The 16313-nt window shown below is 37.6% G+C and overlaps 1 protein-coding gene across 3 annotated transcripts in view; it reads right to left on the bottom strand.

Moving 5' to 3' along the window:
• DTNBP1 (dystrobrevin binding protein 1) overlaps positions 1 to 16313 on the bottom strand; it is a 130584-nt gene that overhangs the window by 65505 nt on the left and 48766 nt on the right. For 2 of the 3 annotated variants that reach the window (XM_033115667.1, XM_033115666.1), the window contains exon 7: positions 5852 to 5874. The exons of the other annotated variant lie outside the window; for it this stretch is intronic. In XM_033115667.1, the coding sequence (XP_032971558.1) occupies positions 5852 to 5874 (23 nt within the window). The remainder of the gene's footprint in view (positions 1 to 5851; positions 5875 to 16313) is intronic. 3 annotated transcript variants of the gene reach the window in all.

Genomic DNA, 16313 nt, shown 5'->3' with positions numbered 1-16313 from the left:
ATTGTTCCCAGTAACATCACCATTTAGCTTTTAATTGCCAAATTGAATGACCCTTCTCGGACTCTATTTCACTTCGCCCTCTCCACAACAATACGCCATGCTTCTTTGGCATTTCCTTGAAATGTTCTCAGCTTAGTGACACCGCACTTTTCCTCTTACCTTTGTGGTGATTTTTCTAGCCTCCACTGTAAGCAACTAGTTCTCTCCTTCTGCCTGTCCAGTGAATGTTAGTGATTCCTAAATTTCTATCCATTATCATCTGTTTTTATTCTGCCTGCTCTTTGTGGATAACTTCATCCAAACCCGAGGCTTCCAGTCCCACCTATATGCTGACTTCTCCCAAATCTAGCTCAGATCTTTCCCCTGAGGTCCAACAGCCCACTGGACAGTTTTACCCAGAATGCCTCATAAACACTTTAAATTAAATATGCTCAAGACTGATAGGTCAGCCGGTAAAGAAATGTGCACAGTCAGGAAAGTTAAGAAAGGTTATTAAGAGAAAGTCTATTTTAGTAAGAGAAAGTCTATTGGGCTGAGCATAGACAGCTCCAGCCCGGGCTGCAAGCCTAAAGGAGACCCGAGGGAGGGGGTGAGGAGGGTTTTATAGGGGCTGTGCTGACAAAGTAGTATTACTTGAACGGAAAATGTTGACTGCCTATAAGCCAGGAGCTGTTTTGTGGCGTTTTCTGTTATCGCAAGTTTGGCTGTGTCTGCTGGTGCAGGCCAACAGACATTGTTATTTTCTTGCAGAAGGCTGTGCACCATTTGTTCCCTGTCTCAATTTCATCCTACTTCACCCTACACACCATATGCCTTAGCCCTAACAAATTATTTGTAGGTCCCTTATTGAACAAGAAGTTAAAATTTAACTCATATTCTTAAAAAAAAAAACCCAAAAGAAAAAACCATTGCTGCACCTTTGCAATTGTTCTTACCTCTTCCTGGAATGTCCTTACTACCCTTTCCAGTCTGGTGAGTACTCATCATTCAGATCCAGCTCAAGCCAGTGCCTTTCTCAAAACAGTTGATTCCTCCCCCTTCAGTGTGCTTATTTCTATTTAATATTTTATTAAAGTTTCTGTTCTATAAGCTTTGCCACAGTGCTTAGATCCTTGAGGAAAGACGAGTTGTATCATCCAACCTGAGTCTCCATCACTTAAATATCGCCAAATGGTGGCTGAATAGTTTTGTCTCACAGGTTAAGCGAACTCTTGAACGGAACCAACAGAGTCTACCAAGCTTACCATCTATCATCATATTTAGATTTGTAACATGCTAAGGCCTGCCTCAGCAGCAGTATGCTAACCCCAACCTAAGAGTCATCCAACAAGTGAGACTCCTAATGGTCTCAGAATGCTCCGATTCAGACGACCTCTTCAATTTTATGACTTCTATTTTTGCTTCAATTTAGTCATCGTCATCAATGGGAACTGCTCCACCTATAAGATCTCAAACCGAAATTCCTTCTTGACCACAAGACCCATCTCAACACTTACGTGTTCCTCACCTTTCTGGTGCACAACATCCCCAGTACCTCACATCTTGCTTATTTTACTGGGTCTAGTCAGACCTCTCCTCTGCAGCGCCAACTCCATGGCCAATCATTTTAATCATGCTCTCATCAGCTTCCAAGATTACCATGCTCTGCTGATCCATCAATTATGCTCCTCCTGTCTTCAAGTCTGTGTTAACCAAAGCATATTTGTCTTGGTTTTCATTTCTGCTCCTGAGCCTAGCCCTGTAAATCCAGACTATCTATCTTTCCTTACATGGATTCTCAAAAAATGATCCTTCCTCCAGGTCAACTTTTTCCCATATTACCAGCCATCCTTTCCTTGATGTGAAAGGTATAATTAAGAATTAGAAAAGAATTGGGGAAAAAAATAATAACAATCCTGAATGATTCTGTACACAAATGGTTTCACATCTTAAATTCCTGCTCTCCTTTTAAAAATAGACTGGAGGTTTCATCCACTGCAGTATGGATGGCATATGCAAGAATTTTCAAATCAGTGGAGCTATATTCAAAGAATTCATGAAGGAAAGCATGGTTATTTTTTTAAGTCTTCCAAAGCAGTCAACTTCGTTTGCTTCCAGTTCTCCTTGACACTGAAGTTTCATCGTTTCACCTGATACTTAAGTAAGGTACGCATCACAATGGTAAGCATAAATGAGTTCGGGGCAAACACAGTTCACTCTGCGTGAGCATCCCACACGAACGGCGGGAACAAACACACTTAGCTGTGCGAGGAGCAGCCTATCAGCCCCCAAGCACGCAGCACGTTGCGGCTCCAGTATTCTCACAGAGAAGAGAGAATGACAGTGAACTTTGCTGAGGAACTTAAGTGAACATTAAAGAGAAAGTCTGCACATTAAAACCATGTTAAGTCAGGAATCTCATGCAGGTAAGAACAACATCCAATCCTACATCTCTTTGCCGCTGTATTTTTCAGTGGCAGATTATTTCTAGGCTTTTAGGTTTAACAATGAAGTTCATGAACTTGTTGCAACGATGTTGCTAACAACCTTTTTTGATATCAGACGGATTATTCTTTATGAATTTGTACCAACTGGACAAGCTGTTCAATACGTTTACTATTGGGAAATGCTGAAAGGCTGCGTGAAAAAGTTAGACGACCTGAACTTTTCGCCAACAATTCATGGCTCTTGCATCACGACAATGCACCAGCTCACACAGCGCTGTCTGTGAGGGAGCTTTCAGCCAGTAAACAACTGTATTGGCACACCCTCCTACTTACAAATAACTTCTTCTTTACCCGAAGATAAAGGAAATACTGAAAGGTAGACATTTTGATAACATTCAGGACATCAAGGGTAATACGATCACAGTTCTGATGGGTATTCCAGAAAAAGAGTTCCGAAATTGCTTTGAAGGATGGACTAGGCACTGGCGTCAGTGCATAGCTTCCCAAGGAGAGTACTTTGAAGGTGACTGTAGTGATATTCAGCAATGAGGTATGTAGCACTTTTTCTAGGACAACTTCACAAACATAATTGCCAGACCTCGTATACTTAAAAATCTTAAGAATGATTTTAAGAATTACATATGGAATGACAATCTATTTTAAAAATGAAAGAGGGAAAATGATGACTCATCCCTAAAATAACAGACATGTCTATTCATGGCCAATTTCTCATGTCTTTAGAAGCTGTGGAAAACTTATAGGCAGACCTCAGAGATACTGCAGGTGTGGTTCCAGACTATCGCAATAAAGCAAACATCGCAATAAAGCCAGTCACATGATTTCTTTGTTTCTCACTGCATATAAAAGTTATGTTCACTACCCTGTTGTCTATTAAGTATGCAATAGCATCATGTCTAAGAAAACAATGCACATATCTTATTTAAAAACACTTTATTGCTAAAAAATGCTAACCATCATCTGAGCCTTCAGCAAGTTGTAATCTTTTGGCTGGTGGGGGGTCTTGCCTTGATATTGATCGCTGCTGACTGATCACAGATCACTATAACAAATATAATAATAATGAGAAAGCTTGAAATATTGAGAGAATTACAAAAATGTGATACAGAAACATGAAGTGAGCAAACGCTGTTGGAAAAAATGGAGCCGACAGACTTGTTCGACACAAGATTGCCACAAACCTTCAATTTGTAAAAAAACGCAGTATCTGCAAAGCGCAATGAAACAAGGTATGCCTGTATTAACTCTACACATGTTTATTATCGTGGAATTCCTTCCCCACTGAAAATAAAAATTAGGACTTCTAAGATCCTACCCTCCTTCTTCTACTGTCTATTAGTCAAGTGACTATCCCTAAAAAGTTTAATGGAATGCCATTGAGGAGCACAGAAAACCTTCCTGCTTCCAGTATTAAACAAACCAACAATAAATAACTAATTTCAATAATAATGTAGAGATGTGCTGCAGGGGGGCAGAAGTGAAATATGAACTCATTATCCTGAATGGGATAGAGAAGGAAGAATCCACGATTCGGTGGATGACACTGATCTATATTACCAACTTTGAGGGTTACTAAGTTTGTGTTTTTGTCCCCAAAAGTTAGGTTTTCACCAACTTAGTAAAAAGCTTCCAAATAGAATTACAAATCGAGTAGAACAAATGAAGGAAGTAATATCTTTTGTTTTCCCTGCAACCTATTATAAAGGAAAAATAAAGTCAATGATGTTCAAAAAACAAGAAATTGTTGTGTGATTAATTTTTTTCCTCCACTAATATCTTGGAAGAGCAGTTACATTTCTTTTTTTATTACTATATGCTACGCATGCTTTTGAAATAGTAGCAAAACACTCAGGAGGAAAGAATTTTTAACGAATATTGATATGAAAAAAACTTGGTATGATACAATAATCAATTTTCGTTGTTCCAACTTGAGAACTTTAATTGGCCCGTGGGTGGGTTGGATGTACTGTTTAATGTTGTACATAATTAGGGATGTGTGTATAAACAAGATATATTGGCATAAATTGAATTATTCTACCGGGTAATACGCAGCACTCCCTAACCTTTTAACAACTGCTGGGCTCTCCTTTTCCTCTGAATATTGTCATACTAAGAAAAAAGAACACCTCAGTTACTGAGATGCAAGTTGACATTTTGCATAATCAGTGTCCCTGCCTGTCTTTTAATATTAACTTGATTTTTTTCTTCTCCTAATGTTATATAAGAAGATGCTAGTTGAGAAAAAGAGAGGGGAAACAACATTTCATGAGAATTTCAGACCTGATTTGAAACCACCGATGAAGTAAGAGTCATGGCTCACAAATTGATTAAGTATAACGATAGTCATGATAGTACAGTATGTATCATACAATCATGTTAAGTCCCTCAAAAAACTGGCCGTAAACTTAATCATTTACTATCACTACAGTCAGTTTAATAGAAATCTAGCCAAAACAAGTCTGTTCAATTACAGTCATAGTAGGAATAAGTCTTCATATCTTTTATCTTGACGGTTAGTCATTTTTTGTAAAATATTCAAAGAGATCACACACAGAAATAATCCAACTGTAAATGATACACTAGAAAATTCTAATCATTCCGTAAATCTAAAGATACTATTTTATATGTGAAATATAATAAGCAGTAATTCAAAGTTTTTCTGGTTTGAAATGAATCTCTCTGAGAACAGTAATTTCACTACTTAATTGCTAATGAGTAATTGAAAAATAGCGAAGTGGAAGGGTTTTGAGCTGCTTGGAAAGTCTAGCTGTCTCTTTTTCACTAGGGTTTCTCCATGACCAGTAAGGAGAAACATGACCAAGAATTCTTCAATGCTCCACCTTCAGAAGTTCCCTAAAATTAAAAAGCAATGCTGGGTGCTTTTAGCAACTCAAAATATAGTTCATCAGAGCTTCTAATTTTATAGATGAGAAAACTAAGCCTGAATAACGTAAGAGACTTACCCAAAGTTTCAAGACAGTGGTAGAGCAGGACCCAGCACTGAACATCTTTAGCAGGTTCAGGTGACTGGGGGGTCACCGGCAGGGGCACAGCTCTATCTTCAAGCACATCCCCTACACGTGGCCCAGACTTTGTACAGCAGAAAACAGAATCTCTTAAACTGTGATTCTCAACAACCTCAAAGTTGGCACTGTGCCATCCTAACATATTACTTATAATGGTCATTAGGAGAAACTCTCACTTGGTACACGTGTTACAGCTAAAAGAGCATATCAAAACCACTTATGATTAAATAAAACTTACAAAACAGTACTAAGCAAACTTTTTTTTTGATGTAAACGGATTTAAAGAAAAAGGAATGAGTTCTTTCATCATCATCAAGAGAGAACATCTGACATCAATTAACTCTCATCTACTTTAAAGTGAAGAATTAAACACAAAATTACCTTTGAAGGTTTCAAGTTCCTTCCTGTAGAAGAAAAGAAAATGTAATTTTAAAATAATCTGTTACCAATGGAAAACTGCTCTCACATGATAAAAAAATGTATGTATTTAAAATGCCCAGGGTGATATCTCTGGATGCTTATGTATCAATGCTTTACTGAAATTACCAATATAATTAGCCTAAAGCTACTATTTCCAGTTTTTCCACTATTACCCTATTAATGGCTCAAAAATTTAAACTACCAAAATTGAAACTATTAAAACACTGAAGGCCTAATAAGAAAATACAGAGCATTTTAATGCCAGCTATGAACCATCTTGGATATATATAAGAATCAGTTTATAGAAGCACTTAATTTTCTTAGTGCACTTAAAATTGATAAATTTTAAACAATAGAGTTTTAAGATCCTTAATACAAAATTACTCCAAATAGCAGAAAGGGGAAAATACATAGCAAAAGACTGAGCTCCATAGTTCACCCTGACACAAAAGGTCCAGGCCTCCAGGAAATCCTCTGGTTGCTAATTTTGTCAGTGTCAATTAAGGATGCTGAAATACAAAGCTTCCTGGGGAAATGTAAAGTGAGAGCAAACAGATGAACAATCATAAAACAAAACATTTGTGACAAAGAAGTCAAAGCAAATTGTTTTCAGGTTCTCCTTCATAATTCGCTAACTATAGTTTTTTTAATTGTTAGTACTAATAAAAGTAATTTTGAGGAAGTAAGTTTACTTTGTAAAGGCTTGTTATCCCATTCAAAATGTGACCCATTTATCTTTTATTTGCACTGTGGGTTTTACCAACATTCTAAAGATATTTTGAATTCTCAAATCAGTATCCAACACTACTAATTACAATATCCCTCATGTTCCAAAATAGTTGACTACAGTTTAACAGCTGCCAGGGAGGACTGGTAAGCTGCCTGCTAAAAGGCCAAACAGTTAATCTTGTAACAGTAGAGTGAAGGTTCTTAAATCAGATGGTCATCTCACTCCTCTTTTTCTACAAATACCACTCTTCAAAATAATGCTTCAGCATCAGAGCTCACTATGAAAAAAGAATGTTCATTTTCAATCCCATCCTTTTTTTTTTTTAAATGCAATTGTTTCCCTTTAGCCAATAGTCCAACTTCAATCTCAAACGATTAGGTACAAATTATACATGCCTAGTCTACTTTATATTCCAATAATGGGATGAAAGCTGAAATATAATACCTAACAGAAAAGCAACATGTATCATAAGAGAACATCTTTAAAAGATACTTTCAATGTACTTCTTACTGATGCCCTCACATTAGCAATTCCCTGAGGCCACTGATGGGTGGAAATGATAGATCACTCAGTTCAATATTCTAAAAATTCTTTTTTCCATGACTATAATCTTTAGAAAGCTTCCCCTTTCCTTCTTTTAGAATATATAGCAGTGTGCAAAATTTCTAAAAGGCACCTCCCATTTGAAAAAGCTAAAACTTGGAGTAATAATTTCACAAACACTGTTCTTCCCCCACCCCCAAATACCAACAATGCAACAAAGAATCTAGTGGATTTTATTAATGGGTAATTGCTCAGTTGAGGAAAGCTGCCTTTCACTTGGAGTTATCAGGCTCACCTTTCAACTTCTGGCTTCCTGATGAAAATCAGTGGGAACCTGCTACTGAGAAGAGAGGCCTAGCAGAGGACTCTTTTCTAGGCATCCTCTAGTTACAGAACATCATGATCCCCAACTGTTAGTTAAAATTTCCAAGAAACTTCCCTTCAGACAGTAAATCATTCCTGCACCCAATTCCTAAAAACGAAGATTGGTTGATGGTAGTGATGGTACAGGTAACTATGGTTTAAGGTAAAATTCAGTATTATGAAACTTTTAAAGAACTGATAAAGCAGTAGCTTTATCAAAATCCTTGAAATTTCCTAATACCTAGGGCAGACTCCATAATTTGATGGAGGTAATAAACATTTGGAACTACAGAAGATATAAGAGAAGGGAGGGGCAGGCATGTCAAACAGAGGTTACAGTGAAAGTGAACTGTGGCGGCCAACCAATGTAGGTTATATTGAAGAAACAGCAAACACTTCAGGAGAGCGGGTTGAATGAGGAGAAGGCAGTGGGAGATAAGGTCAAAAAGGCAGAGCATTCTGAGTACCAGGCTAAAGGATCTGGTTTTATTTTTAGCAGAAGAATAACATGAGCGAAGCTGTATTTTAGGAAGAACATTCAAGCTGTAATGGATAGATATACTGACAAGGGGGAGAATAAAAGCAGGGAGTACTTTGGAAACTATTAGAGGAGTTTGAAGAAGAGTTAATTAGTGTCTGGAAAGAGCAACATAAGTGATAATGGGACTGGCAATGAAAAGGAGGAGTCCGATTTGAAAAATGCCATGAAGACTCAACAGTTCATGGCAACAGATTACATGGGGATAAGTGGTGGAAGGAGATGACCACATTAACCACGCGGGTTCTAGTCTGGATTGCTGAAAGGAAGGTGAATTCATTAACAACAGAAAATGTAGGAAGAAGAAAGATTTTGGAAGGCAGTGCATCATGAGTTCAGTGTGGGACTTGAAATAATCTGGAAGGTTGGAAATCTGAGGCTAGTGATGCTAAATGACATCCCCTGTGGGCTGGCTCAAGGATTTACTGTGTTTCCCTGAAAATAAGACCTAGCTGGACAATCAGCTCTAATGCGTCTTTTGGAGCAAAAATTAATATAAGTAATTATATTATAGTAAAATAAGACCGGATCTCATATAAGATCGGGTCTTATTTTACTATAAGACTGGGTATAATATAATAATATAATGTAATGTAATGTAATATAATATATATAATAAATATAATACAATACAATAAATATAATGTAATATAATATAATATAATATAAACATAATACCGGGTCTCATATTAATTTTTGCTCCAAAAGGCCCATTAGAGCTGATTGTCTGGCTAGGTCTTACTTTCGGGGAGCTACGGTAGCTACAGATGTCTGTTCCCTCACTTCCCATTCAGTCTTGAACCTATTCCAGTTTGGCTCCCAGAGCCCACCAAGGCACAGTGAAGGTCACCAACAATCATCATGTTGCCAAATGCTATGATCACTTCTCACTTGTCACCCGAATTCCTCAGGCACCATTTGGCCCAACTGGCGGTTCCTTGAGAAAAGTTTCTTCTGGTTTTTCCACAACTTCCTCAGTTCCCTTTGTTAGCTTCTCCATCTCTTCCAGACCACTGAATGCTGGAGCACTGCAAGCTTGGTTCTAGGTCCTCTTCTCTCCTTAACTTACATTCTCTCACAAGGCAATTTCATCCTGCTACATAGCTTCAAATACCATCTATGCTACTGACTTCCTGATTTATATTTTGTCTTGATCTCTTGGAGCCTCAGATTCATATACAACTGCCTATTTGATAGCTCTACTCAACAGTGGAGGAGGTTTCTCAACCAGCATTTGCAAAACAGCCTATTCTTCCTCCAGTCCCCTCCCCTCACTGATGGCTGTAACAGGTTCCTCAAGCTCTGGCTTACCCATCTCCTTCACTCTCCACATCCAATCCAACAATAAGTCCTGTCAATTCTATCTCAAAACATATCCTGAATTCATCCATTTCTCTCCATCATCACTGCCATCAGTCTTGTGTAAATACCCATTTTCTTATACTGAATGGAATCTTTGTTGAGTTCAATCACTCATTCAACAAAAACTTAGGCACTAGAAATATGTGAGGAATAGCAGTGGGAATAATGGTAAGTTTGGAATACACACAGTCCATCACCTCAAGGAATTTTGGTGTGAGAAAGAGAAGTAAAGCAATAAATAGAAATCGATGTCATAGGTTTGTGTTCTGGTAATGACGTGCTGAGGATTCTCTAGGAATAAAGAAAAAGGAGCAACTCATACACTTTGGTTTGACAGGAAAGGCTTCCTGGAGGAGCAAGGATGAAACTGAGTTTTGAAGGAAAGTAAACTGACGATGAAGAAGATGATAGGTAACATTTATTGAGAACATGGAGGACATTTTACTCTTAGCCATTATGTCAGAATCTCAGTTAACCAAATGAAAAAGGAGGCGCTTTTAAGTTATGCTTATTCTCCAAATTTTATTAGAAATGGTAATGACAATAATCAGTGTAAAACAGTGTTCAACTTCACCTCCATGAAGACGTCCTTGACACCCACTTGGCAATCTCCCTTTATCAAAACTCCTATAGCACTTAACTCTGTCAGTGTCAAAACACCTCCTCCAATGCCTTGCATGTTACTTCAGCACAGCTGTCATCTCGACAACTACACTGCAGAGCTCCTGAAGGGCAGAGGTCACATCTCATGTACCCCATTCATACAAGTGCACAGAGTCAGACCCAAAGACATGCAGCAAGTCATGACTACCAAGTACTATGGCTGCAGAGTAGCTGCTTCTTCCCAGAAGCCCTTGCTTAACGATAGAGAATTTTATTCTCTATTAAAAAAGCGTGGTCACATAATATCTCATTTCATAACATCTTGTTTGCCACTTGCATTTTCAAAAATTAGGGTCTCTTATTTTTCATAGTTTAACAGTATTTTCAGAAGATCAAATAAATAGACTTGAAATGCCTTCTTTTAGATTTTATATATTTTAAAATTTACTCAATTCAGCAAATTCCTTCACAAAATTTAGCATAATGAACCCTGAAACTGCAACATTCAACAAATAACACCAGACTCAAAATCTAATACTATTTCCAAAGGGTGAAACTGCTATTTAATCATTTTCTCTACAGGGGTTGAGTTATGAGGGCAGACTAAAAACAAAAAAGGCATCACATTAATAAATTTGTGGAACGTTGCAAGAAGTATATTAAATCTGTATATGTATGGAAATCAACTAAATCAGACACACAGATACAAACTTAATAGATTGGAACCACTGGATAAATATCTCCATAAACACAACCATCTCACAGATGGAAGCACACTTTCTCTAAATACTAAACTGTTTCCCTAGGACAAACCCATGCTAAAAAGCTAGCACAATGATTTTGGAGGGCAAAATACTGCATTCAAAATACTACCAACTGCAAAATCAATTCTAACATTTTTCTTCACACTTGAAAATGTTTAGGGGAAATGTTTTTAAAGTATGACCAGCAATTCTTTTTATAAAGAACACCCTTAAAAAGAGCAGCCCTTCCCTATGGCTGATGGACAGAATCTATCACCGTGACTGCTTCTTCACAGAAAAGACCTCACAGGACCTCTTTCAAAAAGGACCACCTACCACTCACGATGACCAAGTCTGCGGTTTCCAAGCATTCTACAGTCATGGAAATGTGTCCCTACAGGCTTGGAGGGTTTGTGGTTAGCACGGTAGAAGGTGGTTGGGGGTAGAGTTGGCTTTCCAGTTTGAGGTCAATTTTCTCAAAACTGTCTGCATCTTAAAAGTGCCTGTTATTTCTTACACAGATCCTGCCGTGGGAATGTGTTACAGAACAAGACATTTCTAACACATTGTCTGTAAAACAAACCTCTTGGAAAGCAGCCAGCTCATCATAAAAACTGTACTAAAGCCTCATTTATCATGCTATTAACATAATCTAGTTTTACATATTTATCTACTTGGGTAAGCACAGCCTAGAAAGTGGTAAGATGACAGGATCCTAAAATCTTGGCATTTAAGTTGAAAATGATCTGAGTGATATAGTAACAAAGAAGATTAGGAATTTAAAAAATGGACCCCATAAAAATAATAAAGGTCTAGGAAATGGGCTTATTGGTGGCAGCACTAACTTATGTATTGAGGATTAAAATCCCCCAAACTTGCAAGAAAATTCCTTTCCTAGACCAGTTTTCCATGAAAATCTATTTGATTTGGAGGAGGGAGAAGGGGGGGTGAGAAAAGTATGATAAAGAAGGATGAGAGAGGGATGAGGAATATTTGTTAGTTCTTACTGTGTCCCACACAGAACACCAGGCACCTTACAAACATCATCTCCTATAACCAACAGTGCCCTATGGTAGGTACCACCATCCTTATTTAATACATGAGGAAAATGAGCCTTGAGGGTGAAACACCTCGCAGTGATACAACTGGGAATAAAAGCCACGCCTCTCTCTGACTCCAAGCGTGTGTAATCTTTAGCATCTAGAACACAGTTCAAGGGCTAACTGCAGCCTATCTGAAAGCAAGCTGTGACCTACCTGAGATATTTTAGCCCCACAAGAAAGCTACCTAAGTAGAATCACCAAGTCCACTGAATACCAGAGTCGTGTATATGAAACTTGGAGCTACCTCAAAATTTCTGGGCAACATCTGGGTCCATCCAGCTCTGTGAAAGTACATTCTTTTAAGGAAACTGTTGAAAATTTAAAAATGTCATCACTGATGTAAACATGAAAGTAAAAACCCCTCATGCCCTTGAAGACATCTTGTGATTTTCAAAAAGAGGTCTGTTAAACACCTTTATTCTCACTGATGCCCTTAAAAGTATTCACTGATTAGCCCACAACAACAAATTGGTTAAATTTATTATAACATTATTAAAAGAATCGTAATACGTTTGTATTACTGATTTTTTTAAATCCCAATTTTTAATTATCTATCCAGCTTGGAAAAAAACCACGCTAGCCCACCCCATCACTCCTTCTTACCAAGGCAGTGGTCGGTTGTTTCTCAGCATTCTGCAGTCATGCCACGCACGTGAAACTGTATATTCTCACAGACACAGTGACTTTGTGGTGGATAGGGTGGACAGTGGATTGAAGGAAAAAAAAACCACACATCGCATATCCAAATGTATTCCTGATCCAGTGGTACCACCACTGATAAACCTTGCTTGCCCATTTTTTAAATTAGTTTTAGGTGTACAAAACAATGTAATAGTTAGACATTTATCATTTATGTCCCTCACACAGTGATAACCCCCCACCCCCATCTACTACCCCTCTGACATCGCATATAGCCATTACATTTCCACTGTCTCTATTCCTAATTGCTTGCCCATCTTTATAATTAGCAGTCACAAGAGCTGAAGTGGTCAATGCACCAAGAGAAACAAGATCCTTTTCATAGTCCACAGTATCCAACCCCAGAGTATGCATAGCTTTGTGTGGAGACAATAGAATATAAAAGGTCTGAACAGACTTTTAAGTGAGAAGAACATTGGTCTGATGTGACTCCACCACTTCCTGGCCCTGCAACTTGTGGTAAATTATTTAATTTCCTCTAGACTCATTTTTCTTGTTGGTAAAAAGGAGAGTACATTGACACAAATGGCCATTATGAGAATTCTGAGTTAATTCAGACTAAGGTTTTTAAGTACAGTGCCTGGTATATAGTAAGTGCTCAGTAAATGCTACTGTTATCTAATTATCATCGTCAGAACGTAATTTTTACCTTGAAGATGATGAGAAGTCTTAACCATATCTGCATTTTAGAAAAAAATGAACACTCTAACAGTAATATAAATGGTCTGAGGGACAAGATTGTAAAGAAGACAACTGGTTAGGAGGCTATCACTATAATTCAGGCTGCAAAGATGTGGGCTGAACTTAGGAAAGGACCAATGAAGACAGAAAGGCAAGAACAGACACAAGAGACATTGGACTGAATGGACTGGGAACTGAGTGGAGAGGGTATGAGAGGGAGAATGAGACGCCAATGACCCCATGTTTGTGGACTGGGTACATGTGTAGATGGTGATGCCTCACTGAGACAAGAACAGGTCAAATTTTGCTGTGGAAGATAATTTGGAGCATGCTGCTCTTGAGATGTCTGTTGGTATATACGAGGAGAGATGTGCAGGTGGCAACTGGCTCTACAGGTAAAGAGAGACCCAAATTGAATACAGTGATTTGATAATGATCACCATCTGAGTGGTAGATGAGCCAAGGATATGGGAGGGCTTACCCAGGGAGGGCATGTAGAATGGGGGAGGCAATACCCAACAACAGAAGCCAAGAGAACACCAGCATTAAAGCATCTGCAACGGAAACTAAAAAGTAAGCTAAGGCAGAAAAGAAAACTTAGGATACTAGTGCTATAGAAGTCAAGAATGGACAGCTTCAAGGTCAGATAAATAAGGACTGATTTGTCAATGGACTCAGCTACCTAAAAGCTAAGAAAAAAATATAGATTAAATACTTAAAGTACATCAAGGATGCAGTCTCTTATCAATGTCTTCATATTATACAACCTTTGTATACTCATTATTTTCCATTAATAATTTTTTAGTGTGCCATGCATCTTGTCTGTTCATTTGAATTAATAAATCTTTTGAAAAGTTCAGTTATGAAGTAAAATAGTGTCTTAACTTTCCTTGAGTCATTCAATGTTTATTTTATAATTTTAAATGTTTACTTTATAATTTTAATTTTAAAGGATACTTTTTAACTTTTTAAAAGCTTTGGTGAGAGCACCAAATATTGATATCATCTGATAAATTCTCATCTAATTGAATTAATCCTGGAGAGCTATATATCAACTTCTATTTTTCTCTTCCTCAAAGCAGTAATGTTATTTTGTATGACAATAATGCACTTCTTTGATATTAGTATACAAATAGGTATTGGTCATAAAACATGACATGAAGTTTCCAGAGAAAGGAAAATGTTACTCACTCTGGGGGAAAAGGTTCCTCTTTGACATCCAGTATCAAACCTCTCCAGTAGCATGAAGTGCATGCCCTTTGAAACAATTAAGTGCCAATTTTCTGAACTAGAACTAAAAACTAGAAATGGTGGCAGGCAGGCAAGAAAAAAGACTGTTTATTACTACAGTAAAAATGGGCCAATATAAATAACCTTGCGAGAGCCAAGCCTGAGAGGGCGAGAGAAAGGGCTGGCATAGAGAGGAGCACCTCACTTTCTTGCTGGTGTCTTTGCCATAATTTTTCCCTGCCACTGTCAGAGCAGGTAGGGGGCAGGCTGCTAAGTATGTCTCTGCCTGTTCTGTCTCTAGAATCCTTCAAGAATACCAGAAAAGTGAGAAAAGCAAAAGGTCATACCATGGTTTTAATTATGCTCACCTAAAGACTAACAACTGATTTCAAACTTCTGAAAGCAAATCTGAAAAAACAGTAACCAATGAGGAAACACAAACTCCAAAATGATATTGGGTCATTTAAGACATAAAACACTATTCCAAATTTAATAAACTGATTCTAGAACACTGAAAGTTATTACAGACTCCAAAAATTATAATGCACAAGCTGTAACCAATCTATCTTCAGAAAAATAGGTCAACTTTTTTTTTTAACCCAGAATAATAATGTTTTGCTGAATTTCAATAAACCTTTCTCAAGAGTGGTATATCTTTAGTCTTGACAATTCTCAATTTCAAATATATACTTTAGGTTTTTATTGTCTGTTAAAAACAAAAACTTTTATGAACCCCAATATACAGGATGGCATTTACACAACTGGGAGGAAAAACTCAGGAAAAGCGTACTGTAAACCTATTAGAGAAACATTATTTATGTATTTATTTTTATTTTTTACCTTCCCCAAATAGTTTTTACTTACATGAGCTGAAATTAAATACCAAACGTGTGTGAACTAGTACTGATGTAGAAAAATTTTACAACACTTGGCAAAATTGGTTCAAAATGAATTATAAAAAGCATTCTTTCCAATAAGAAAATACCTAATTCCTACCCCCAGGAATCAGAACCAGAGATCCAGTAGGCATTATACATTCTATAATTCAGGTATGATGCACAGAATTACACTATATATATATATATATATATATATATATATATATATATATATATATCTAGTTCTAAGTCACTCCAGACATCTTAAGGTTTTACAGGTGAATAAAACTGTTGCCAGTGTCTTCTGGCTTCACAATGCAGCTAATAGTTTAGAAACAAAGAACAAGAGCCATCATTGGACAGCATGACACCTAAACCAAACCTTCGGCAGAGGGAACAGTTCAGATATGATATAGACCCACAATCACACAGGCAGACATTTTATTAGTTTCTTCTGCAAGAGCTAGTAACATTAATCTAACAGAAACCTCAGGTTATTTGAGAGACCAAACAGAGCCAAGGAAAGAAGATGAAAATGAAATACTTAACCAAAAGACACTATACCACTACTTAGAACCTTCTACTACAGTAGGAGTGGGCTAAGGAAGATTAAGTTACCGCAAAATGATCTCATGTAAATGTTAAAGAATACACAGCAAGAAGTGAGGTTTGCTTTCCAGAAGACTATGGAACAATGATCATTTGGGCCCAAGAAGGTATTTGGCTAGGGAAAGATCAAGATGGTTGAAAGTCAAGCCAAATGGAAAAGGAACAGGTACAAAAGAGACTAAGTATCAGTCCCCAAGCAGAGGGTGCTTGACCAGGCTGTTTCCTCCCCAAAAGCATCTGCTGCACTCTGCTACCTTCCCTCAGCTTGCCCCCCCACCCCCACCCCCGCCATGTAACCAACTCAAGGTTTGTGTGCCCCATGCTTCAAAACGCCGACATTC

The sequence above is a fragment of the Rhinolophus ferrumequinum genome, chromosome 9, assembly GCF_004115265.2.
Source record: "Rhinolophus ferrumequinum isolate MPI-CBG mRhiFer1 chromosome 9, mRhiFer1_v1.p, whole genome shotgun sequence".
Lineage (NCBI taxonomy): Eukaryota > Metazoa > Chordata > Mammalia > Chiroptera > Rhinolophidae > Rhinolophus > Rhinolophus ferrumequinum.
Note: the sequence above shows the minus strand (reverse complement) of the source record. Positions and strands in the feature narration are given on the sequence as shown.